Source organism: Diadema setosum, chromosome 12, assembly GCF_964275005.1.
Source record: "Diadema setosum chromosome 12, eeDiaSeto1, whole genome shotgun sequence".
NCBI classification, from domain to species: domain Eukaryota; kingdom Metazoa; phylum Echinodermata; class Echinoidea; order Diadematoida; family Diadematidae; genus Diadema; species Diadema setosum.
The window spans coordinates 34,777,633-34,803,869 of NC_092696.1; the positions used below are offsets into that span (position 1 = coordinate 34,777,633).

Below are 26,237 nucleotides of genomic sequence, written 5' to 3' on the forward strand. Positions count from 1 at the left end.
CCAGGCGTCAGAAAGACGTCACAAATATGACGTCTTTTAGATATCTTCAAACAACAATACGACTTATTGGCGTCAGTTTGAGACGTCTAAATAGCGTCTGTTTTCTTTGCTTATTTACCGCAAAGAAACGACAGTTATTACGCCTTTCTAAAGTCTAGATAATGACGTCCCTCTATGTCTTCCATCTGACGTGAAATTGTCGTCGTTCTATATATGTCGCAAACTGATATAACTCTATAAAATTATAATTCGTAGGCCTTATTATATGAAGTCACAAAGACGTCGCAAAACTGACGTAAATTTAACGTCACGTCATTAATATGACGTGGTAAATAGGTTGCAAAGCAAAGTAAATTTTATTTCACTAATACGTCGTAAATATGAAGTGAATAATACGTCTCAAAAATGACTTGAATTTTACGTCTTTACCCAGCTAACGCAAAGACGTTTTCTAAACGTCCTTGAAACATTCCAAGTTCGTTATTTGAACGTTTTGTCAAAACTTTTTCAGAACGTCTTCTTGTGGAAGGTTTTCGACGTATTTAAACGTTTCAATTGGACGTTATAAAAACTTTTTTTGTAACGGTAAGATAACACTAAAAAAAAACTTTCTAAAGTTTTAAGGACCGACAGAAAAACGTTTGGACGTTATAGACATCCAGATAACTTTTGAAAACCCTCTAGAACGTTTAAAAACGTTTTAAGAACGTTCAAAAAAAGTCTTATGACCCGTTCCAGAACCTTGTTTGATTTTGGGATTTACGAATCTCGGAATAACGAACCCTATTTCATTTTCGAATAAACAACCTATTGGAATAGCGAACTCTATTTCATTTTCGGACTAACGAACCTTCGGAATAACGTCACAAATGTTCGGATTTTAACCTTTCTTGAATTTAGGGTTAACAAACCTCTAAGTATATAGGGAATTTGTGTGTTTCGGATATTCGTTATTCCGAAGGTTCGTTAATCCGAAAATCAAAAAGGGCTATCTTATTCCGAACATTTGTGGCGATATTCCGCAGGTTAGTTATTCCGAAGGTTCGTTTATCCGAAAAAATAGGGTTCGCTTTCTGAAGGCTCGTTTATTCGAAAATGAAATAGGGTTCGTTATTCCGAAGGTTCGCTAATCCGAAAATAAAATAGGGTTCGTTATTCCGAAGGTTCATTGATCCGACAATGAAATAGGGTCCGTAACGAACCTTCGGAACAAGGAGCTTTGTTTCAGTTTCGGATTAACGAACCTTTGGAAAACGAAACTTCGGAATAACGAACCTTCGGAATAAAGAACCTTCGGAATAACGAATCTTTGGAATGACGAACCTTCGGAATAAAGAACCTTCTGAATAACGAACCTTCTCAATAACGAACTGTAACGACATTGGGTGCTATCATCGTTCAAACTTATAGTTATCAGTCTCCTGTGAATGTATTTCATAAAAACTCGAAAGTAGCCTCTGTGACTCTGAACTAATGCTCGTTGCTCCAACTTAATGAAAAGATCTTAAATTTGGCTAATATCGGGCAAATTGATTTTCATTTGGTTATCGATTAATATTATTAAAAATAAGTAAAATTATTTTGTGCCAAATAACACATTATAAAACGATCGTTTCAAATCTCTTCTACAAATGTGTTTTACTTGAGAATCGGAGCTGTGGGTTTGATTTTTTTTTTCTCTCTCTCTCTCTCACATAGTAAACATATGGCTATGCTGATATTGATAAACTTCATATACTGGTAAACTTCTATCACAGCTCTAATATCTCATCACTTTTTATGTGTACGATACTGCACGACTTCGAGACAACAAATCAGGCATGGCTTCCCTTTTTGGGTGTCAGTCGACAAAAAATGGTTTATACACATTTAAAGTCATGAACCCACCTGGGAATCTGATACCAGTTAAAACCAGGTGTTTGTTTCTATAATATATCGATCATGAAGTTTATAAAAAGTTGCGAGTATAACAAGCACTCTCGAGTTTTGGAGCGCGCTCGGTAACCAGCTATTTTGTACGTGTGAATGCGGCTAGTGTTCTTACAAACAAACAAACAAACAAACAAACAAATCAGTGTTTTAATATTCAATCGTTTCTCTTCATCATTTCAATTACGGGTGCTAGGCCATGTGGGCATTGGAGGGAGGGATCGAGTATGAATATATTGCCAGTCGCAATGCTTATTTAGACTTATGATAATGATGATGATGCTGAAAACTTTGAAAGAGATTTCGTGAAGTTGCTGTTGATGGATTGATGACATGGAAAAAAGTATAGATAGTGGTGGAAGATATATTGCTTGTGGTGATATGTACGATGGTAATACGAGTGATAATCGTGGTGATGATGATAAGATGATATCCAGTTGTGAAATGATAGTAATGATGTTTATGTTCGTGCATGGTAATCTAATAAAAGCAATGATGGTATGTATTGATGATTGGTTGATATTAAAGGAAACAAAAACCCAAAGACCAATATGGATTGAGTGAACGCAGCAACATTAGCATATATACATCAGTGAAAGTTTGAGGAAAAATCGGACAATCGATGCAAAGTTTTTCGTTTTTATAATTTTTGTGTTGTAATCAATGAATAAAGAGACTACTAGAGACCATGATGGGCAACAATGTAAAGAAAATATGAAGAGAATTCCACACACAAAAAAAAATCAATAAAATTATACATTCCATCAACTTAACTGATACTGACTTATGTTAAGGGTATCATTCCCCCTACTTTCTGAAAGTGGTTAATGCTCTTCCATTACTCAAGAAAAGTTAAAACATGTTTGTTTTCTTTATATTTTCTTTATGTTGTTGCCCACACATGATGTCATGCATCCAGTGGTTCCAACATCCAAACGTTAAAAATTCTTAACTTTTGTATCGATTGCCCGATTTTCCTTAAACTCTCACTGATGTGTTCTACTAATGTTGCTGCTTTCACTCAATCCACATTTCTTTTTGGGTTTTTGGTTTCCTTCAGTGATGGTCGTGGTGGTAGAGGTGACGATGGTAAGTGATGAGAAGGATTATAGGGTTGGCAATGATAGAGTGAACATCAAAAAATTATTGATAGAGCAATTCAAACCGTGATACTAGAGCAATTTTGCACATGTATGGACTGGGGAAATGAATCATTGAATCATTGTGAAGTTGGGGGATAAACCCAAATTAACCTAGGAGTTCATCCATGTTACCCAAGAACAAAATGTCCTCTTCGAATCTGATTTTGTGGGGCTTAATAAACATGATCAATGTTAACAATACCAATCGCTGCAGCTGTAGACCTAAATATTTGTGAATTTTGTGAATTTTATTGACTCTTTCGACCCCCTCTCGGGGTATGAGAGTACAAACAAAGAGTATAAATAACAATATAACAAACCAGTGAATACAATACTCAAAGATTACACATGACACAAAAGATATACAAGATTATAATGTATATGGGAATACAAACATGAGTAAAATGAAAAGATAGACAGACGTTAATCTACATGTAAATAGCAGATTACAAATTTGACAAAGAAGGTTGCTTCACTAACCTACCGCTACGTGTCGCTACGTATACCTAATACTTTGATTATGATTTATTCCAAGCTTCAATTAGATCTCCAATTTACTTTTTGCAAGACATTGATGACGACGTCGAGTTTGCATGCATCCTAGTAACGCAAGTCTCGCGAGACACAGGAAAAGTGACAGCAGACGGCGAACAAAACTACAGGCAAAGGCAAAGCCGAACGCGATGGCGATGACATGTGAAGTGGAAACACACACACACACACACACACACACACACACACACACACACACACACACACACACACAAACACTCACACACGCGCATACACATACCCATACACACAAACCCGTTGTTATGTTTCTGCTTGAAGGACGGCGTCCCATTCTCACGTTGTAATCTGATTCTATGGTTAGCAGACGACCATGCCAATGGTACTCTACTGTGTAACAGTACGAACTCAACGCCTAACTGCGTAGTCCACGCACATGCGTACGACAAAAACCAACTTGTACACTGATAGTCTTTGCTCAAGTGACACAATTGGCAATTTCGACGCGTTAGGGTTACGGAAAAAAAAATCGCCGCCCGCCAGTCGATCGGGTTGATGTCCAGACCTGCCATATAATGATATGATGATTTGCATTTCAGATGCCGATGGCGAGGGTCGAACAAAGGTCCACGTTACATATATGAATGCTCTTTGTAAACATTGAATGATGCCAACTGTAACCCGTTAGTCTGAACATTTGAAGATAGTGGAGACTGTTGCACTTTGTTGCCAAAGAAAGAGATCTCTTCAGACAAAAGTGGAACGGAAAAGGTGATCCGTAATCAGAATGTTCCAGGACGTATTAGCATTCATTGTCCTCTTCTTTCGGCTAGTTTTTGCCTACATGAAGGCCGTCGTTCGTCTGGTCGTCGCGCCGTCCAGGGTTCCTGTTCGAGGCAAGGTGGTTGTTTTGACGGGCAGTGCCTCGGGCCTTGGCCGGGAGATAGCCCTACGTCTCGCCGTAGAAGGGGCGAGGCTGGTACTATGGGACATCAACGAGTTAGGTGGGTGGACCCTTTTAAATACTTTAATAGACTGCACTATGACAAACGTATAATCTACGGATTGGGTAATTCTACTTGGTTCGTGTCCATCGTTTAGGTCAAATTTACAGTCTGTTTTAAAGATGACGTAGGCCTACTACTTAACGCCTACGTCGTTAGTCAAAGAACATATTGAAGGAAAGGATCTTCAAGTTTAATTTAACTTTCAAGTGCATGCATCCATGTGCAATGTACCCTAAATGGTATATAGCGGCACTTGTGCACTAGCTTAGCTAGGCAAGCAAAACTGTTTGTTTTCTTGCCTAATCGGTTTGGACCTGCTAAATGTAGATGAACTAGAATCTTACTGATAGTAGGGTCTACAATACTGAACAAATTACAATGCATGGTCACTAGACCTTCTACCGTCTGTACGACACTGCATTGCACCCCAGCCAGCCAGCCCAGGGCTCCACTACCTAGGTGACTTGTTGGGTTTCTGCCTGCATGGTATCAACATTTCAACTGCAAATCATAACATGTTGGTGGACAGGTGGTGGAGTAGTTCTACGGTGAATTCTGAGTAGATTTTATACCGCCGCGTCGCCACGTGTCAGAAACAAACAAACAGCTGTCGTTCAAGTTTGAAGAATTCCCAAACCTTCCATGTAGATCACAGTTCTGGTGTTCTACTGTAGTTTGGTGTGATTCATGAATCAGTTTTTCATCAAATTAACAATCTCTTGAACATCTGCCCCCCCCCCCCCCAAAAAAAAGTAAAAAAAGAAAAATGGTATGCGTACATGCAGCTACATGTATCTTCAATGTGCATGTGATTACCATCTAACAAGAATAATTTAAAAACCAAAACAAGCCAATGTGTTTACCGGTACAGTCATGTGGTGAGCCAAAGTTTAGGAACTTCCCTGAACATCTTGTACACCACTATAAAAAAAAAAGAAGAAGATATATTTAACAGTACATGAGTTTTGCACTTATACACAACAGTACATAAATTGAAATCACAGAAATGAAATGTTGCAATTCAAAAGAAGCCTTTTTTCCTTATTTGTGTAGTCTGTAGCAAAACAGAACTGTGGTTGTGTAGCTTACATGTACTTACATTTACAATGTCAATGATTTGACATTTACGTATTAAGTTTTCTTTGACATGAAAACAACACTGCTGAGCCACTTGCAGGATTTGGACTGAGCACACAACCACCATAGTATAATTCTCACTCTGAAACTGAACACTCACAGCATTTGTGCCAATAGCTAACAAAAAGTACATGAGATATATGGTATAGTTTTGGTTGAGATGGGGATTATGCATAGGTAGGCTGCCCAATGTTTTGTGACATGATGAGAAACCGACAAGCGCATACAATTCTAAGAAGGAATTCAAAGTTTTTTTTAATGAAAATTGGCTTTGAAATGGCTGATTAAGATATAAAAGAAAGAGATTGTAATAAAAGGTGGGACCACTTTGTTTAAACTTTGTATTTTGATATACAATGTACATATCATCCATTTAAAAACTGATTTTCATCAAATAAACTTTTGAATTCCTCTTCTGTTTTTCTTAGCATTTCTTAAGTGGTTTCTAATTATCTTGCAAAATGGTGAAATCTAATCCCCCATCTCAAACAAAGCTACATCATTCCTTTAAGGAATAACAGATGGTAGACCAATCACCATACATCACCCATTAGTGCAAACTACTCGTACTTTAAATAGCTCTTGAACCTGGAAAATTGCTGAATAATGTTTTTGCAGTAGTTTTCCAGAACATTAAAATATAACAAAATTGTGAGAAAAAAAAAGAGTCGCCAGTTTCATTCATTGCAAAATCATTAATCATGTGCATTCTATACAAGTTCCAAAGTCTGAGAGTGTTTGGGAATCATGAGTCAGGATAATAGTGTTTTGATTTGACTCATTGTGTTTGAGTACGTTCAACCCTCTGAACGGCTGACTGCCTTCAATTGCAGCCAATTTTCTCAAACTGTGTTTATCTGGCAACTGGCTTTTTTTTTTTTTTATGAGATTTCTTTTTGTGGTAGATTAATGGAAATATTACAGTGCAATACATGATGGGAAAGCTATGAGAATCAAGAGATTTCCATTCAATTTTATGTTGCCAGAATGTTTTCAGTGAAGGATTGGTCACAGAGCAAATCAAAATGGAAGAATTATGTGTACCTGACTGCAATTTCTGAGGGCAAACCAGCGCCAGCATCCTTATTCAATAAAAGGCTTAAAGGCAAAATATAGTTCTGGTACGCCTGCAAAATTGTCAAATCTCGCTCTAAAATGTATGATGCCTAAGAAATGTGTGGAATAATGCTGTAATAACGAGATATTCGTTGGGTAACGACGAAAATGCGTAATATTGACCAAATACATTGTATGTTCGCATCTTAGAACTTACCCAATCGGGGTCAGGCTAACTCGGACTCAGGGACAACTCGGCCTCATTTTGATGGCGGGGCCGTGTTGTCCCTCTGCGATATATATTGCAAGTAAATATGGAATGGTGCAAGACAGGTTTTCAAACCTTTACCAGAACTATGCTTTCACTTTAACATCAGTGATAGACAGGTACATGTATTGAAACAGAAGCAAACACAACTTCCCCACAAGCACAGAGTGCTGTAAAGTTATGTAACCAATGTACAACTAACAGGCTCAATATCTGTTCCAGTTGGCTATGATTATTATTTGTGACCCGCTACAACAAAAGGATCCTAAAGTCGCTGACGGCTGAGCCGAGAAAATCGAGTTTGAAGTCACATCATCAAAATTGGTCAAATCTTTCAGATAATTTCTGTTTTTGGCATAATATTGTAGTCTAATGTTTTATATCATCTGCCGAAATTTCGAAGCTAAATGATCAAAGGAAAGGCAAGAAATCAGCGTTTTTCTGGGGCATGATTTTCCGACTTTCAACGTAACAGAAATGTGTCCAAAGATATGGGTTTAGCACCGCAGCTAGACTCCGCCCTTAGCAACGAGGAAGTGATCTGATTGGTCAATGCATGGCATTATGATTACTGATTGGTCGTGCGTAGACCGCTGGCGCTAAGCTTGAGTGAACATCGCGGAGGTCGCTAGGAACATACCTTCTATTGTCAAGCGGTGAAAACTGTCTCCCCTCCCCTTGATCATGATAGAGTCGGAAGGAAAACTTTGAAGGCGTTTTTCTCGAAACTCTGATTTCCTCAACTACTTGACATGCGCTGATAAAATCAACGATATCTGAGCTGCAACCGAGTACTTTTATGAGTCGTGCTATATATACAAAATTAAAGTAGAAGAGAAGGGGAATAATGTCATGCCATTTTAAGAAAATTGTCCTCCCCCGACTTTCGGATCCTTTTGTTGTAGCGGGTCACATTTCTGCACACTTCCCACATTATAGCTGGTCTTATGTGTGTGTGTCCTGGAGTATAAATCAAAGTTGCTTCAATGGTATACATGGAGTGGAATTTTCCATGTAAAGTTGTTTTAAAAAGCACTTAAACCTACATACTTGTTAGTCTCATTGTAAATTACTGTGGATACAGTTCTTTTGTGTACACATCACTTTCTTTTTATATCATTTCTGTTCTCCCTCCTCCCTCTCTTGATTTGTTTATGTTCTCCCCTCGTGACAGAAAGTAAAAGATGATGGTTCTTTATTTGTGCCATTCTGTCATCTCTATCAATTTTGAATTGAAGAGAGTATAATGGATACTTAGAAACTGCTCATAAGTGTAATTTATGCCAAGTTGGTCATACGGAGTGTGGTATGAAGGACTCTTCACAACCAAAGAAGGATGTCTTCCTGAATGCTTTTGCAGGCGTGGTTTCTTTTCAAGCATTGCTTTCAGAATCACATTGGCAAAGCATACTCATGATTGCATCTTTCTGCATACATGTATTCCTTGTATATGTCTGCAACATGCAGATCAAATTTGAAAGAAAGAGAAAATGAACTCAGGAGTTCCCTAGCATTTTCAAGTGTACTTTGAGTAATTTGTAAATTAATTGAGTTGAACCAATAGCAAAATTTCCGTAATACTTCACCCCCACTGAGTTTTCATCTAGTGACTGACTAAGGATCCACACTTAATTTTTTTTTTTTTTTTTTTTTTTTTTTGTCTGATGACCCATCCATTCCACTAAAATCTTTAAATCTGAAATTTTGGTTGCCCAACAAAGATATGATGGCCCAAAATAAACGCTTTAAAAGAGTAACAATCCATTTGGAATCTTAGTTGCGTGATCAGGCCACCAAATAATATGATGGCCCGACACCAATTTTTAGTGGCCCCCGGTCCACCAGGCAACTGCTAAGCTTGAGCCCTGCTGAGTGATTCAGAGATTTCAGATGAACAAAAGTAGTTTACCTAATGGACTTGAAAGATTTCTTTGGCATGATGTCAGTATGACAGGAAGGTGAGGGGATTCCCCAAACAGTGAAGTCAGTCATGATGTGACTGTCCCTGCGTTCACATTGGTTCCCGCAAAAAAAAACATAATGTGAACACTCGCTGGGACTTGTCCCCTCGTCCCCTCGAAGCAAGTCCGGGTACGGGGACAAGATTTGGAGGGGAGAGTGACCTTTGGGCGAAATTGATAGCGTCTGGCTGTATTCATGAAATGTTCACATGCGCTATGCCTGGTTTCAAGTGGCAGAGCTCGCTCCAAGCCCCAAATGCCCCCACAGCTCGGGGACAGATGAGATAGCAGTGTGGACGGTCAGTCATAAAAAAGATAAGATCTCTGGTGACTGTCCACGCGACTCGGGGTCCAATGTGAACAAGCTTGGCAAATAGGACCTTCTGCCAGATAGGTATCTGTAGTATGCATTGCTTTTTGTGTCATGGTTGATATTCATTGCCCGAGGGATCTCAACTCCAATTATGACCTGAGGAGCTTGCTCCCAGGGTCATGGTGTAGAGATCCCGAGGGACAACTAATATCAACCATGTCCCAATAACAACAGTGCACGTATGAACCATCGCTAAATTTAGGTCTGCGACTTTCAACCAATCGAAACAAGGATTCATTAAGTGAGGTATATAATTGTCAATAGTCACGCGTCATTCAGTTTTGGGCATACAGAACGTAAACATCGGCTTGGTGCTTCAAGGTCATTAAAATGAGACATTGGTGTGGGTGTTCATATCATGTCTCTCTCCCCCCCCCCCCCCCTTTTTTTCCGGGGGGGGGGGGGTGATCTGGCGATCTTTTTGAGGCGATCTAGGGGACCCCTCCCAGGCCCCCTCCAGATCTAGGCCATCAACCACATGATCGCAACAAAAATTAGCACGCACATTGCCTGTAAAATTGAAAATCTGAAAAATTGTAAAGTTGAAATTTTTTCAAAAAATTATCATTAACACCCATGCTAAAATTATGCTGATTTAAATGCATAATGATGCATGAATATCAAACTTTTTGCTATCACTATTAAAGTAAAGCTCAAAACAGGCACATTTTTGTGTAAAAGGGGAATTCCGTATGGGAAGGGCAAAAACAGCAAAATTCAAAGTAAAGTAAATGCTCATAAATTTAAGTTTTCCAGTATACAGACGGATTGTTGTATTTATGGAAACAAAAAACCCTTTTTCAATAACTTTCCTCATTTTTGTTGTACACACTTTTAAAGGACAAGTTCACCTTCATTAACATAAGGATTGAGAGAATGTAGCAATATTAGTAGAACACATCATTGAAAGTTTGAGGAAAATCTGACAATCCGTTCAAAAGTTATGAATTTTTTAAGTTTTTGTGCAGTCACCGCTGGATGAGAAGACTACTGCAGTGTATGATGTCATGTGTACTACAATATGTGACCCTGCACCTCGAAACAAACAAAAAGTCGCCAGACATGAATTTTTAGTTAAGACCATATTCTAAAAGAGCAGACTTTAAGCTTTAAAATGATGTCAAATCAAATGGACTCTCCTAACCTATCTAAATATTGGAAAGAAAGCACAAACTACAGGAAAAGTGTGAACTGAGAAAAGAGGCTCTGAAGTACGGTGTCTATTCAAGCGCTTAATCTTATTATACCAAACCGTGCTGGCTGTGCGATGAATGGGACAAAAAACAGGAAGTAAACCATCAGAGTAACAACAATGAAGGGATTATCAAATCAAACTGAAATTAAGCAGGCCTCTTTAACACATGCTGTCCATAACTAATGCCAACTTTCAAAGCAGTAGCACTATACTTTCAAAAGTTATTAGAGTTGAAAGTGAAGAGTGTGGACAAGGTTTTCAGAAATGAAAAAGGGATTCTAAAGACACACCTAATCACACTATTCTACCAAAAATGTTTGAGATAAACTGCTAAAAAAACACACTTTCCTGCCCGTTTTATGATACCAAATTTTAGCATAATGTAAAAGAAGACCCGCTCTTTCAGAAAATATGAAAAAGTCAAATTCGGCTAAGTTGACCCATTTCACTTATTTTTAGTCCTCACGCAAATTCAGTGTTTGCGACTTTATGTTTGTTTTGAGGTGCACGGTCACATATAAGGAAAATATAAAGAGAATTTCACAAAATTTCATCTTTTGAAAAAAGTACACATTCCCTTGACTCGTTACTGGCATATGTTATGGGTAATATTATTCCCATTGCCTTAAAGAGACAAGTCAAGTGCTCTTTTATTATGCAAAAAAAGTGAAAATATGTTGAATTTTGTTTACATTTTCTTTATACTGTTGTACTCATATGACATCATGAGCCTTAGTAGTCTCCTCATCCAGCAGTTCCAACACAAAAATAAAAAAAAACTCATAACTTTTGCATCGATTGTCCAATTTTCGTCAAACTTTCACTGATGTGTTCTACTAATATTGCTGCATTCTCTCAATCCATATGTTAGTGAAGGTGAACTTGTCCTTTAAAGTTGGAAGACTATTTATTGTATTTATCTAAAATTTTACAATATCAAATGAAGATTTAAAATGAAACAACTTAAATATCTCTCTGCTTTATCCATACTTCTACATTTTTCTTCTTATGCTTCAACAATCACATTTTATGAAGCATTCAGTCACTCTCATTATGACATTTTTTTGGAGAAAGTTTCAAAATCTACTGACAAATTGATGTAATTCCGTTACTATGAAATTGAAAAAAGTTTTCTCCTGAACAAACTAATCACTGATTTTTTTCTCCCCTTATAATTTTTTTCTCTACATGTGACTCCCTGAAAACTCACAAAACATTTTGTGAAAATATTTCCTTTACATGTAGTTCTGCTGTAATTGTGGTAACGGAATTACATGCACAGATATGGAAAAGAATGACATAATCTACTTTTGTGCCAATATACTGTTCATGAAATAGCTTCAGGGCATTATCCGGAAGTGATTGGCAGTAAAGGAGTGAAAGTTGTATGATGCACTGACATGACTCAGCATAGCTGGATGCCTCTGACAGTGAGCCCTAACATCAGGGTACACGCCAGACAAGACTGCTTGTACTGGAAGTTTTCTCCCTTCTTTCACCTTTTCTCATGTACAATGTACAAGAACTACATGTGGAGACTGCTGATGACTTAGGTTTGCTAAAGATACTCATTTTCAAATGTTGAAAATCATACTGAATTCTGAGATATTAATGTATATTTTCTTGCTAAAAAGTCTCATGGTTTCATACAAAATCGAAGTATACATTCTGTAGTGCTGAGGGACTATTGAATGGGTGTGATACAGCAATATATACTGCATATATCGAACACATGTTTGAAAGAAGAGGAAGAACATAGCATTTCTTTAAAAGGAAAAGAGAGCACTGCTACTAACAGAGAGAAATGAACAGGATAATTTTTGTGAGGAAAGATCAAGAATTTAAGAGAAGAATCCTACACAATGTGATAAAAGTCATTATTTGACATGGGATGCTCACTGAATGTGGCACCTTTGATCTTTCTGTACATGCTAAAGACTTTATTATTAAAGACCATTGAACATGTCCTGTTTTCATCCTCAAGTCATTTATTTTTAATGGTAGGTGTATGACTATGACTTTCTTTCATCTGTTTCTTAGATCTTTCCTCCACAGAGACATGTATTTTGATTTTCATGCCCCTTTGATAGAGAGCATCTGCTACCCTTTGAAATTTGTTCTTTAATCCTTTCTTTTTAAAAGGAATAAAGAAAAAAACACCATTTGGTATGAACATTTACCCAGTCAGTTATTGTGATACAGCTCTAAATTGTAACATTTAGGCCTGTACTTCCCGTCCTAAGAAGATTTTATATGAAGTCAATGGGCTTCTGCTTTTACCTTTACTCTTCATGTTACCACTTGCCGTACAATCCAGTTTCCTTTGATAGTGCTATTACAGTGTATTTTATCATTTGCTTTTGGACAGTCAAAATACCACTTTACTGCAGAAGAGAAGATACATGTACACTTCTTGTGAGTGAATGTACGTTGTATCTATGGCAACACTCAAAGAGAGAAAGTTGTCAAAGTCAAGAAGAAAGACAGAGACAGGAAACTTGTAGTTGTATGAAATTTATAGGCCAAGTCATGATTACAGTCAATGATCAAATCACTGTCGTATTTCTGAAGAGGTCATTTGGAAATTTTGTGTGGTCAGAAGTAAATACTAATTTTATTCACAGGTTGAATATTCTGGCTCTAACACAGTGAGCTGCAGATGGATTTAAAAGAGGCCCTCTAACCTTTAAACATGAACTTATAATTTGGTGGAGTCACTCTATTGGTTCAAAAAGTTGTAAACCTCGTTTGTAACAAACCAAGTGAGAACATTTTAACAAATTTGTATTTGGGGTGATAGTGTGCATACCTCTGCATCTTTTAAATGTATAAGAAGGCTACAACTGTAAGTAATCATTCCAGTGTATAACAGGGGGAGAGAATATGAGCCAAAATTCTCTGATTTTGTAATTCCGTTACCGCGGAATTGCCCAAATATATTCTTTATAGTGTCCTCAGCAAATGTAGATGAAAAGAATTGTGCCATCAGAAAGATTTTTAAAGTGTTTTATTGTTTTTTATTCTTTTATGTATTTCGTTGTTTTTTCGACTTTTTGTTTTCCATTGTTTTTTTGGCTGAAATTTGTCCTCGTCACTGTTTGAACATGAAAATGTGCTATTAATTGCTTTTAATCAGTAAAATCCCCAAATAAGCATGGCTTGCTTTCATGAAATTTGACTCCAAGCACAGTAACTTGCATTGAAATTGTACAAGAATTCACATTTTTGAGCAATTTTGGTCTGACATACATCTGGACGTATGGAACTGCGTAACTTTGGAACCACGTGCCCAGGCGTTGCAAATTTGGTGCAAAAGTTGCGGGAGACTCGAAAGAAAAAAGGAGTGAAATATCGCGGCGATAGCTTTTTGTGATGGCTATACAATGTATATTGTGCGGAATGTCAAGGGGGCCTTCAACCCCCCCCCCCCCCCCCAGCCTACAATAGTTAGGGTTAACATGCCTTTGTTTATTCATGCAATGTGAGTTGGTTTCTCTTTTTTTGAACACAAAATAATGAGTGTATTACTAAGCCAACAAGCAGTGATTTACAAACCTACCTTCCTTAGAGCATTTCGGCAACTTAAACTCACTTTATTCAAGGTAAGTGAAATGAATGAGCACTTTGCTGCACTTGGAGTCCACAGTGCTTGAATGTCCGCTTTTAAAAGCCAGTGGGAGATGGGCCTACTTCTTTTGTGATAACTCTGACAATATCATTGAAGTTCGCAAAGATTCTAAGTTTAAAGCTGATCTGTTGTCCTATACTTTTGTCCAACAGGTAACAAGGAGACGGCCGAACTGATCGAAGCGGCCACACCGGGGGCTGACGTCTCCCTCTACACAGTGGACGTCACAAACAGTGACCTGGTCAAAGCATCGGCATTGAGGTACAACAGTGAGGTAGTATACCTGGAAGCTACAAGAATGTACAAATACCTATACTCTCGTTCCCAATCTAATAATCTATTCTGAGGATGCATCGATGGTCTTTGCTTTCAGACTATCATCTTTTTAGACTATCATCTTTGCTATTAGGCGATCGATACGTCTGATGCGGCAAAACTATTAACAGCGGATGCACGCAAAGCATAACACTTTTCATAGTCTCGTGGTATCAGATGTACCACTTTGATAGCAAAGCGAAAGGCTCGTCGCATCAGAAGTTAAAGCGTTACAGCAAAGACAGATATCTGCTGCATTCTCTTCCTATATAGGTTAGTCTCTCCCTAGCCTCATACCGAAGTGTGACGACATTCAAGGTTAGCAATGTCAGTGATTTGGCATTTGATGTGTTGTATTCTATTAATAGTAATGTCTGTCCTTCACAAAAAACAAACAAACATGTTTATTGCATCATTATCGCAGTGAAGAACAGAAGGCAGATTTCTGTTGTAACCGTCTGATTTTAATACTGACTGAAATGTTTTTGAGTTGTGTCTAATATAATTTGAAGCTAGGTTCCTGGCCTAGTTTGCAGGCACACACCCTTGTCGGTCATAAAGGAGTCTGTGCCAAAAAGCCTGTACCAAGACACATTCACCATAGGCCCTGCCCCATAGGCCGTGTACTGTAGCTGCCCCCAAGAAGGGAGCAGCTCTACACAGCTCACACTACATGTAGTTAGTCACAGAGTATCTGCATGTAGATGCAAAAACCTTATTAAAAGAGATGCTTTGGCACAGACTTCCTTACGACCAACAGGGGAGTGTGCTGCATAACTAGGGTTCGCCTACGCCTTTTTAAAAGCCATCTTGTCCTCGAATGATTTTAATGGACACACATTTATCACATTTTTATTTTAATTTGGCATCTCAAAATTGTATTTTCCATATTGGAGAAAGATTGGGTAGAACTAGTGAAATTCATTAATATATATACACGCAGAAGGAGAACACATTTTAAAATATCCAGTTTAAGGCAGAAATATTAACTTTGATATTCTTAGATATGTTTCCAGTTTTAGGATCATATATTTCTCAATGAAGAGGCTTCTGATAATGTGCATCTGAAATAAAAGTAAAATGAAGAAATAAAAAAACTTGAAAATGTTTTACACTTCCATTTGAAACAGCAGTAGGCCTATAAAGCAAAAAAATATATTTATATTTCAAGAGGAGACAGCACAAAACCACAAAAATTTGGTTTCTTGGAGTTGAAAGGGGTAAATTATTACTGTCAGTGTCATGTTTATGACCACTCCCTTGATACAGAGTACCCTATACTGTTAACATGATTAAAGCCATACAGAGGGATTGTTGATTAAAACCATTGTGGGATTGTTGTTTGTCAGCAGCTGGAATGTAATTTTGTAGACTGGTATTTGTATTTAGTGGATATTTTGGCAGACCATATTGTACGCTTGACCGACAATTTCAAGGTTCAAATTTGATTGTATGGCATTCCGAGGACTGGACGTGCACTGTAATGATATTATTATTCCTCTTGCCTTTAGAAAGAGGTTGGCTATCGTGATTTTTTTTATAATATGCTAGAGAAATTAACAGCCTGTGTGCTGAATTTAATTTTAACTGAATTCATTTCACATTTTCTTTATAACGTAATCCATGTGTAATATCACAAATTCAGAACTTGAATAGATTGTCCAATTTTAATCAAACTTTCAATGATGTGTTCAACTAATAATGCTGTTTATTCACAAGTTCAGTCCGATTTAGGGGTTTGATTCCCCTTTAACTGCTATGAGTCATCACAAGGGGAATTTCACAATTGGGCGGGGGCACCACATCACCCGCCAGGAACTCTGTGGGTGCATTTAAAGAGTTTAAAAAGAAAAATCTAAATTAGGTTGATGTCCTCTCCACATGCATAATTGATAACATGTTTTCCTCATTATGGGTGGAGTACACCCTTTGTACATGTACTTTCTGAGTGCTTCAGAGCGCAGGATTGCGAGAATTACTTTCTCTCAATGACATTCTTTGTGCAGATCTGTATTGGAAATAAAGCAGGAAGTACAATGTATTTTCACTGTATAAATTGTGGTAAATGTTGCAGCTGAAGTGTGATCAAAATTGATGGTAAAAGGGGAATAATGATAATGGTACAAAATGTAGTACAAATGGAAGTAAGATTCATCCCAAATTTTTCCATTGTTTATGACGATAGTATTCATGACTTTATTGACCATTAGTAAAGTTTTTCCATTTCCTGCCTAGATAATGTGTTGTTGGTGTTATTTTCATTATCATTTTTAGTGTTTCTTATTATCATTTTTGTGATTGATTTTATTTGTATTGACTTTAATAGAACTGCAGATTTCATCATCACCCTTGCCATAAGGGTTTATCAACCTTATATATTTTGATTGTTTTCATCATTCAAATTTTTCGGGATAGGGTACAGACAGAGGTGGGTGAGGTGTACGGGAGGCTATGTAGTTGGGTTTGTTTGTTTGTTTGTTTGTTTATTTGTTTGTTTGTTTTGTTTTGTTTTGTTTTGTTTTGTTTTTTTCATTCAGAGAATACAGTGGACTCCCATTATAATGAAGTCCTTTGGACCAGCAGTGTTCATTTTGTTATAACCAAACAGTAAAGTATACAAAGAGGTGTAAATACTTGATGATTTTCAGACCTGAATTTTTACTTCATTGTACAAGAATTTCATGATATGTGACCCTGCACCTCAAAACAAACAAAAAGTCGCCAAACATGAATTTTTAGTTAAGACCATATTCTGAAAGAGCAGACTTTAAGCTTTAAAATGATGTATTATAACTCAAATCAAATGGACTCTCCTAACCTATTGGAAAGAAAGCACAAACTCAGGAAAAGTGTGAACTGAGAAAAGAGGCTCTGAAGGACAGTGTCTATTCAAGCCCTTAATCTTTACCAAGCCGTGCTGGCTGTGCCATGAATGGGACAAAAAACAGTGAAGTAAACCACCAGAGTAACAACAATGAAGGGACTATCAAATTAAACTAAAATTAAGCATGCCTCACATTCTGTCCATAATTAATGCTAACTTTCAAAGCAGTAGCACTATCTTTTCAAAAGTTATTAAGAGTTGAAAGTGAAGAGTGTGGACAAGGTTTTTCAGAAATGAAAAAGGGATTCTAAAGACACACCTAATCACACTATTCTACCAAAAATGTTCGAGATAAACTGCTAAAAAACACACTTTCCTGCCCGTTTTATGATACCAAATTTGAGCATTATAATGTACACTGTAAAAGAAGACCCGCTCGTTCAGAAAATATGAAAAAGTCAAGTTCGGCTAGGTTGACCCATTTCACTTATTTTCAGTCCTCACCAAAAATCAGTGTGTGCGACTTTTGAGGTGCACGGTCACATATATAACAGGAGTATTTAATACTGTATTGCCTTGATAGGGTATAGTGCACTTTTTTTTCATCATTCATACAGTGGACTCCTGTAATAAAGTTCAAAGTGCATGGGACAGGCAATTTTCTTTCATTATATCGAAATTTCATTATAACCAAACAGTATGGTTTGAGTGTACAAAGAGGTATAGTAGGATGATTTTCAGACGTGACTTTTTACTTCATTTTATTGGGAATTTTGTTAGAACCATGTTTGTTTGCAATGGGAGTACACTGTACTGGCCTTGACAGGGTGCATATTGAAGTGGGGAAGGTGAACATGTTTTTTTTTTTTCTTTTTTTCTTTACTTTTTTATCACTCATACAGTGGATTCCTGTTATAAAGTCCTTGGGACCATCAGATTTTTTTTTTTTAATAAATTGAAATTTTGTTATTGAACCGAACAATTAAAGTGATTTTAGGACCTGAATTTTTACTTTGTTGTATCCAGAATTTTTTTTTATACCCATATTCGTTAAAGGGCGTGTACAGAAGTGGGGGAGTGCACTGTATTTGGTCTGATACCTGGCACAGATTGAGGTGGGCAAGGCGTACATGATTTTACTGCAAAGGTATTCTGGAATTGATCAGTAACATTATGAATTAATGAGAGATTAGCTACATGATAGGGGTGTGTTTGTGAAAATGCTATGGCATCTCATGTATTGTTAATGTGCTTATAAATACAAGTGTGCTTCTTCTTGTATGTGTAGTGAATTGCATGCATTTGCTGATTTTCTTTTTAGTTACAGTGTGTAGGAAGTAGCTCTATAGATAAAACACTGTATTTACTTTCCAGGGGTTAGTAATAAATAAGGCCCATAGCCTTGTCATTAACCCCTTCACTTCAATAACTTTGGTTGTTTGTTTGCTTGTTTGTTTTGTAACATTGTAATGAAATACTTGACATATTATTCTCACATTTTTATGCTTAAATGCATGTTTCATTGAGTGAAAATAAATGAATTACAAATGAGCATTTTCTATCCTTCATATTTGTCTTGATAGGGTGCAGATTGAGGTGGGCGAGGTGTACATGTTGGTCAACAATGCCGGAGTCTTGGTGGGGGAGTCTCTTCTTGCTCTGAAGGAAGAAGACATAAGGCGTACCATCAACATCAATCTTGTCTCTGCATTCTGGGTAAGCTCGCAAGAAATCTTTCAAGATACAGTCACCTTTGCTTTAACTCTTTATGTGCCATGGTGGAAACCCCCTGTGTGCCACGTTATTCTGAGACAAGAAGGTAGTCATGCTTTGAGAAAGAATTTTGTTTTTCCAATTTGTATAACTTCTACAAATTTCTGTTAAGCTGGACATAATAGTGAGCAAAGTTAAAGAGGAATGCCAAACTTTGCTTCCATCACAATGTATAACAATTCTATTTTCAATTTTTCTTTTGAATTCCCAGTCGCAACATTACTGTAAAGGCATGACTTTTGCACATAAAATAGTGACAGAAACTTAGAATGTACACACAAATCTAAATGGGAACACCGCTTGATAGTCAATCACCACATAGAATGCAAGCCGTATGTTAGATGAACAAAAGCGCGAGAAACGCTTTGGTTGTACCGTGGGATTAGCGATTTATCGATCGGTTTTGGCGGCTTTGTTTGTTGAGCAGAATATGCGAAGTTGGCACGCCGTCGACTGAGCCGGACGTGCGAACGTGGCACATAAAGAGTTAAAAGTCAACCTCGCATAAGTTGAATAATCACCTAAGTCGAGGTCTTTGTAAGTCCTCTTCTCTTTATATAAATTCTATTGATCTTAATCCCTCATACGTCAAATTTTCTCTAAAGTCGAAGCTATTTCTTCAGTCGGAATAGATTTGACTTAGGCAAGGTTGACTGTACATTGTATTTGTGTTTTGAAATAAAGCAAATTGCCTGTGGAAGATATATTCCAGGGGGCATTTTGATATCATTAACCCTATAAAGCCCAAGCTATTTTGACCCCTGCCAGGCCCAAGGGGGGGCACATTGTGCCCCCCCTATATAACTTCTTTATTATATGATGTATGACCGTCATATTTTTCACATGGGTAGAGCAACTCGTACTCTACATGACCCAACATTTGAACTTTCTCAAGGTCATCCACTGAGGGCGCTGTTTGCCAAAATATAAAGAAATACATAGAAAATACGCTAAAATCATGTTTTTCTGTTTATTTCTTTATCCCCACTATATATCTTTTTTTTAAATATCAATCATTTTCATATTTACCACAAAGGAAAAGCAAGTCAGCCTTCACTGTTTGTTATGGTTGAAATTTCTCAAGGTCAACACATGGGGGCGCTTTTCATTACAATATAAAGAAATATATAATAACCTATAATGTATTGCTTGGAATGAATACATATATTGGTATTGCATTTCATATTTCCAAAATATTGTAATTTTGAATTTGCAGATTGATAATATGATAAACAAATGATATTACAGGCACAGCTTGTGTGAAAATAACACAAAATAAAAGGGTAGTCTTTGGAAAATGCTGTATTTTCAATTATTTTTATTATATCTATTGTTTGATGCATATGTCGTATAGAAAATAAAGGAAATAATAAGGAAACCATTTCAGGGTAATTCACAACCATAATTCCTTCACCCTTTGGTTCTTCAGCAAATTACAGCCAAGAAAAACCCCATTTCATCCATTATTATACTGTTAACTGAAATTGGAACAGAAAATCATGCAAAATCTGACGAACATGGTTGTCTGTTTATGGTTGCCATGGCAACCAGCAATATCAGACATAGCTAAATTATATATCAAAATGTGCGCAATAAGATTTTAGGAAAAGTCACCAAATTTGGTTGAAATCGGGTAAAGGGTATAGGAGCGGCAAACAAAAATATGGGAGGGGGGCACAATGTGCCCCCCCTTGGGCTTTATAGGGTTAAGTGTTCTGTTTGACTTATTTGTTTGGCAAACTTGTTCTCAGCCAGTCAGATGCAAGGATTTCAGTAGCTTATAACTGTTACAGTTTTAACAGGAAAAAAAAATGCTTCATGAAAATGTCCCTTAGAAGATATCAACCTGGCTGTGAAAAAAAAAAAAAAAAAAAAATTAGGAAATCACAATATTTTGAAAAAAAAAAAAAAATGTGCCGTTTGACAAGAGTTACAAGGCAGATGTGCCAAGAGCCACCCAGAACATTGCTGGGCAGGAAAATTGCAGACTGGGGTTTGGTCATTTTCCAACATAGATTTGTGAAGCTTGTGACATGTAATGTAATGTTTTTGTGATGAGATGGTAGAAAAATTTGTCATGTGATGTCCACAAGATGTTTTGATCTCTCAAATGTGTGGCTAGCTATCCTGGCTATTGTTACACCATCGTAGCAGTAGCATCACTAGAATGAACTGCTGATCGCCTACTACGCATGAACGTTAGGGTGACAAATACTCATAAATATTTTGAACAAGCCCTTCCAAAGTGTTACCAAGGGTTTCATCTTTGTACTGTATTATTGTATGTTACATAAACTGTCAAACACTCATGGATTTTAATGTCTTGAGGTATGTAGCAATTTTACAATCCTGGAGTTTTATTCAGAGTGTTACATTTTGGATAGGAAATGTGATGGCATGTTATAGTGATGTACAACTATTCCGTGCAGAATTCTTTCTTTTCGCAGTCACTGTTAATTCATTCTTCTGTTAGCTGTCATTCAATTAATGGAATGCTCTGAGTTTTTACATGTTATTTTAAGAATGATTTACAAATTGTACTACAGTGTACATGTATTCTCATTTTGCCTTTGAAACTACCATAGTTTCCTCTCTCACTATCTCCTATTGTTATCATGAATCAGATTACTAGTCGTAATTGCAGTCATGACCTTTTGATGACAGATTCACTAACCTCATCTAAATGATTATGAGATAGTCAGGGACTGTGGAATTAGGATGGGGAGAGGGAGCTGCCTGGCACTTTGGGATTTAAAAAAAAAGCAACAACTACAAACAAGATACCAAATGAGGAAAACCCATTATTCTCCAAGGGTCACACCCCTTGACACTACGAGGACGACCCCCCCTCCCCCCCCCCCCCCCCACACACACACACACACACAAATGCACATTACAGAATGTTCCGTAGCCTGTGGTTGATTTCTGGCTGGTTTTAACTTCAAGATAAGAAAATCAGCTGTGGATTCATACATTCTCTATCCTATAAATGCCCACTATACAGACCTTAAGGGCCTTCTTGCCAGCCATGTTGGAGGCGGACTGCGGCCATATTGTGACCACATGCTCGACCGGTGGCCAGAATGCGATGCACCGCCTTGCGGACTACTGCGCCTCAAAGTTTGGAATCCTGGGACTGGACGAGGCCCTAGAGTCCGAGCTTAGATCCGTCTACCAGAAAACGGGTATACAGCAAACTCTTGTCTGCCCCCACTTTCTTAACACTGGCATGATACACTCAATCAAGCAGAGGTAAGTGTTAAAGCGCCATATTGCAGACATTCTTTACAATGGCATAATACACTAAACACCGGCATGATACCCTCAATCAAGCAGAGGTTTGTGTTAAAGCACCGTATTTCAGACATTCTATACAATGGCATAATACACTGAAACCCGCATAATACACTCAATCAAGCAGAGGTATACAAAGCGCCATATTGCAGACATTCTATACAATGGCATAATACACTAAACACCCGCATGATACACTCATCAAGCATGCGGAGGTATGCGTTAAAGCTCCATATTGCAGACATTCTATACAATGGCATAATACACTAAACACCGGCATGATACACTCAATCAAGCAGAGGTATGTGTTAAAGCGCCATATTGCAGACATTCCTCTCAATAGCATGATACACTAAAGTGTGCAACTGTAGAAATTTTCAACAATGATATTAAATACAGTATTAAAAATGAATGTGTTTGTTATTCAGCACCAGGTTTCAGATATTCTCAAAACTAATATGATACACTATAAAGTGTACAAAGGGTTTTTAATTCAAATTTGTATACCAGACTGTAAAGGTTTATTAATGATGGGATTATACAGTCAAATGAGCAAGTGCTTGTGTTTTAGCACCGGGTTGCAGACATTCTCACAATGGCACGATACACCTAAAGTATGATTTATCAGTTTCAGGACCAGATTGTAAAAGTTTTCCCATGATGGGATTACACATTCAAATGATATAAAGTTTTGTGTTTGCCACCAAGTTGCAGACATACACCAACATATAAGGTTTTGCTCACATCACCAGGTTGCAGAGGCTGTTCTGCAGTGAGGTTAAATACAATAAAATGAGCAAGTTCTTTATGTGTTAGCTCCAGGAATGCATTCTCATGATACAAATGATCAAGTAGGCAAAAATGATGTGTTTCAACAGTGGTCAGATTGTGGTTATTGTGAGCACTTTTGACAGCAGTGACTTGGCTCAGTCGGTAGTGCGTCTGCCTCTGACCCAAGCGGCCCGGGTTCAAACCCGAGTGTGGACTCGGCAATGTTGCGTGTAATCATGCCGTCCCCTCTAGCAAGGGGCAAATCACTCTGTCCCTGAGATAGGACATACGTACAATGGAGGTCCCGTGTGTGAGAGAGTCAAAGAGCCTGCTTCATTCATTCATCGCAAAGAGCAAGGTGTAAAACGCGGTGAAGTGGTCCCGCCTCACATCCAACTGGACCCCATGGAAGACCAGCTTTAATAGCATAGCTGATTATGGGCTATCCAGCCATCTTTTCAGATGGAAAATAAACAAACAAACAGGATTTTATAGTAATTTCCATTTTCCTACTGGTATTGTTTTCATTTAGTTGTATTATTACACTGAAATTTGGTTATTTTTGTCATTGACATTGATCTTCCCATTGCAATTTTTGTGATACGGAAAAATGTCATTCATCAATGTGAAAAAGTTGAGAGAAGTCATTGTGCAATAGATCAGTATTAACTAAATAAGCAGTTTAGTTGAAATGATTCAAGAAAATTTTGCAGCGCTGAAACAAAATAATTGTAAATCTAGATGTCATCCACTCAGGTAATCAAGCATGCCAATGCTAACAAGCTCCCTCGAACATTTTGATGTTCTTTATTCACTGCAACTTAAAGGCCCGAATTCACGAAGGTGGTACAAAAACCATGGACATAAACCATGGAGCGCCAAGTGTCGCATGGAATATTTCGTTACGAAATCAGTCATTTCGTCGATGAAATGATTATTTTGTAACAAAAGGACAACGTTTTGTAACTAAATGAACATTTCGTCCACGAAATAATTTTTGTTAATGAAGTGGTCATTTTGTCGACGAAATGACCAATTTTGTAACAAAATATTCCGTGCGACCTTTGGTGCTCCATCGTTTTTGTCCATGGTCTAAACCATGGTTTCATTTGTACCACCTTCATGAATTCGGGCCAAAGGGTCTATTCAGGTGCTATCCATGACATTGCTCATTACAACTCTGTGTCTCATGTTATTTTTCTCATATTACCTTTATATGCTCTTGTGCAGAATGTAAACTTCAAATTGATTTATAAATCTCTTTTTGATACATCTTTAGAGGTCATGGGATGAGTGAAACACCAGAAGCAGCTGACGTCATTGTCGATGGCATCTTAAGGCAAAAGCGCTATGTTTTCTACCCAAAGATCTTCAGTCTCAGTGCAACTGTAAAAGAGTAAGTGAAAGTAGCTTGTGCCAGTGTGTGCCTTTGGCTTATAAGTGCTCAAAGTGCTTAAAAAGTGCTTAAAGCTAAAACATAGTACTGGTAAAAGCTCAAATTCATCTTTTGGTTTCACCAGCGTGAGTTTACTTGCAATATATTGGAAAGCTCTACCAAGAAACTTCTCAGGCTGACACGATATGCCAGGAAAATGAGTTTTATTTTTTTTAGTGTTTTGAGTTCAAGCATGTGAAATAATGAAAGTCTGTGTACTGACTCTTATTCCGGAAGTGCCCTCGCTGTTCAGAAGTGGGACTGTAGGATGCTGCTATTATAGTGATAATGGAATCATATATCCAAGTAGTAGCATTGATGCATATGATCTTACTCTAATGGAAAGAAAAAGTCGAAAGAAACACTCAGAAGTATTTGCTTCAGTGATCACTGCCAGAATCACAGTCACCATTTAAGTTGGATATTTCTGGTTAGAGGTCTTTTTACTTCTTGAGGACGAGTCTATACTCCGGCAAGCCTCTATGAGAAATGTGTGTTGTTGGAAAATCAAACTGTCCTTGACGGGTTAAAAGTAGAAATGAAAGGGGCGCTTTGGCACAGTGGATAGACTCACGACTCCAAATCGGAGGACCCAAATTTGATTTCCAATTCTTATGTCAAGATGTTTAATTGCCCACCATATCCCTCTCAACCCTGGTGTATAAATGGGTAGCTGGCAATGCTAGGTAATAATAATGGTAGGGCTGTCTGATAGAGGACAGCAGTGAAGAGGCTTCCCTGGATAAAGAAGACCATATAATTATAATTGAACTGTAATGTCATCACAGGTTACTCCCACATGATGGTCGGCTAGCCCTGTTGGACTTTGTCAACGTCAAGATACCATCCCAGAACCAAACAGGACTCCATGAAGACTAAATGCAAGACTCACATTAATCACGCCAGCCTGAATGGAAAGTGTTGGGGCCGACCCTGGACCCTATCCCGCCTGATGTATCTCTTGATATAGCCTTTTGGCAAGGCCTCGTGGCTAAAAAATATACTAACTGCGAGAGAACGGTTTAAAACCTGACATGAATTTCTTATCTTGAGCATTGTTTCTCGCCGATTGCCAATTCTACTACCAACAAAGGTAGCGTTGTATGCATGTGGCTGCTCACTCATCCGTATCCAGCCTGCGTTGCCTGCCTGCGATAGCTGCCTGCATTGCCAGCATTGACACGTCCTCATTTAGCATACCAACTCTGATCTGGCTCATGAATATAGTGAATAATTCATACTCGCTTTCGTTGGGAAGCGGTAGGAAAAAAAACAACAACCCAGGTTTCAAAAGGCCTCATGGCTGCGCCACTCGGTCTCGCATTCACCAGTTTCTCGCAGTGCTCGGTGTGGCGAATTAGTCTCAATCTTCAGCCACGAGGCCTTGTCAAAAGGCTACTCTTGATATGGCCTCGTATCATTGTGACCAGATGATCAAAATACAGCGTTTTGTTCTAAAATTTGTAGGCGATCAGTTGGATTAGATACTTACAGTTATTCTTGGAGGAATTCATCTAAAATATAATCTGCTATAAGAGTCCAATGACAGATTTTGTCAGAGCCTTTAGTCCTAGCTTTGTACTTCAGTGGCCAAGTCGTTTTACATCATCCTATAGCTT

General features: G+C 37.8%; 1 protein-coding gene across 1 annotated transcript; it reads left to right on the forward strand.

Moving 5' to 3' along the window:
* The first annotated feature begins 4,321 nt into the window (after nt 1-4,321).
* Nucleotides 4,322-25,544, forward strand: LOC140236075 (17-beta-hydroxysteroid dehydrogenase 13-like). The gene is made up of 6 exons (XM_072316045.1): nt 4,322-4,585; nt 14,359-14,467; nt 18,929-19,061; nt 22,123-22,370; nt 24,463-24,579; nt 25,407-25,544. Exons 1-6 carry the CDS (start codon nt 4,369-4,371, stop codon nt 25,495-25,497), a joined length of 915 nt encoding a protein of 304 aa, XP_072172146.1. The 5' UTR covers nt 4,322-4,368; the 3' UTR covers nt 25,498-25,544.
* The last annotated feature ends 693 nt before the right edge of the window (nt 25,545-26,237 follow it).

Coding starts and splice junctions, on each gene's coding strand:
- LOC140236075 (XM_072316045.1), top strand. CDS start 4,369: ATGTTCCAGGACGTATTAGCATTCATTGTCCTCTTCTTTCGGCTAGTT. Junction 4,586..14,358: donor ATGGGACATCAACGAGTTAG/GTGGGTGGACCC, acceptor TTTGTCCAACAG/GTAACAAGGAGACGGCCGAA. Junction 24,580..25,406: donor CTCAGTGCAACTGTAAAAGA/GTAAGTGAAAGT, acceptor ATGTCATCACAG/GTTACTCCCACATGATGGTC.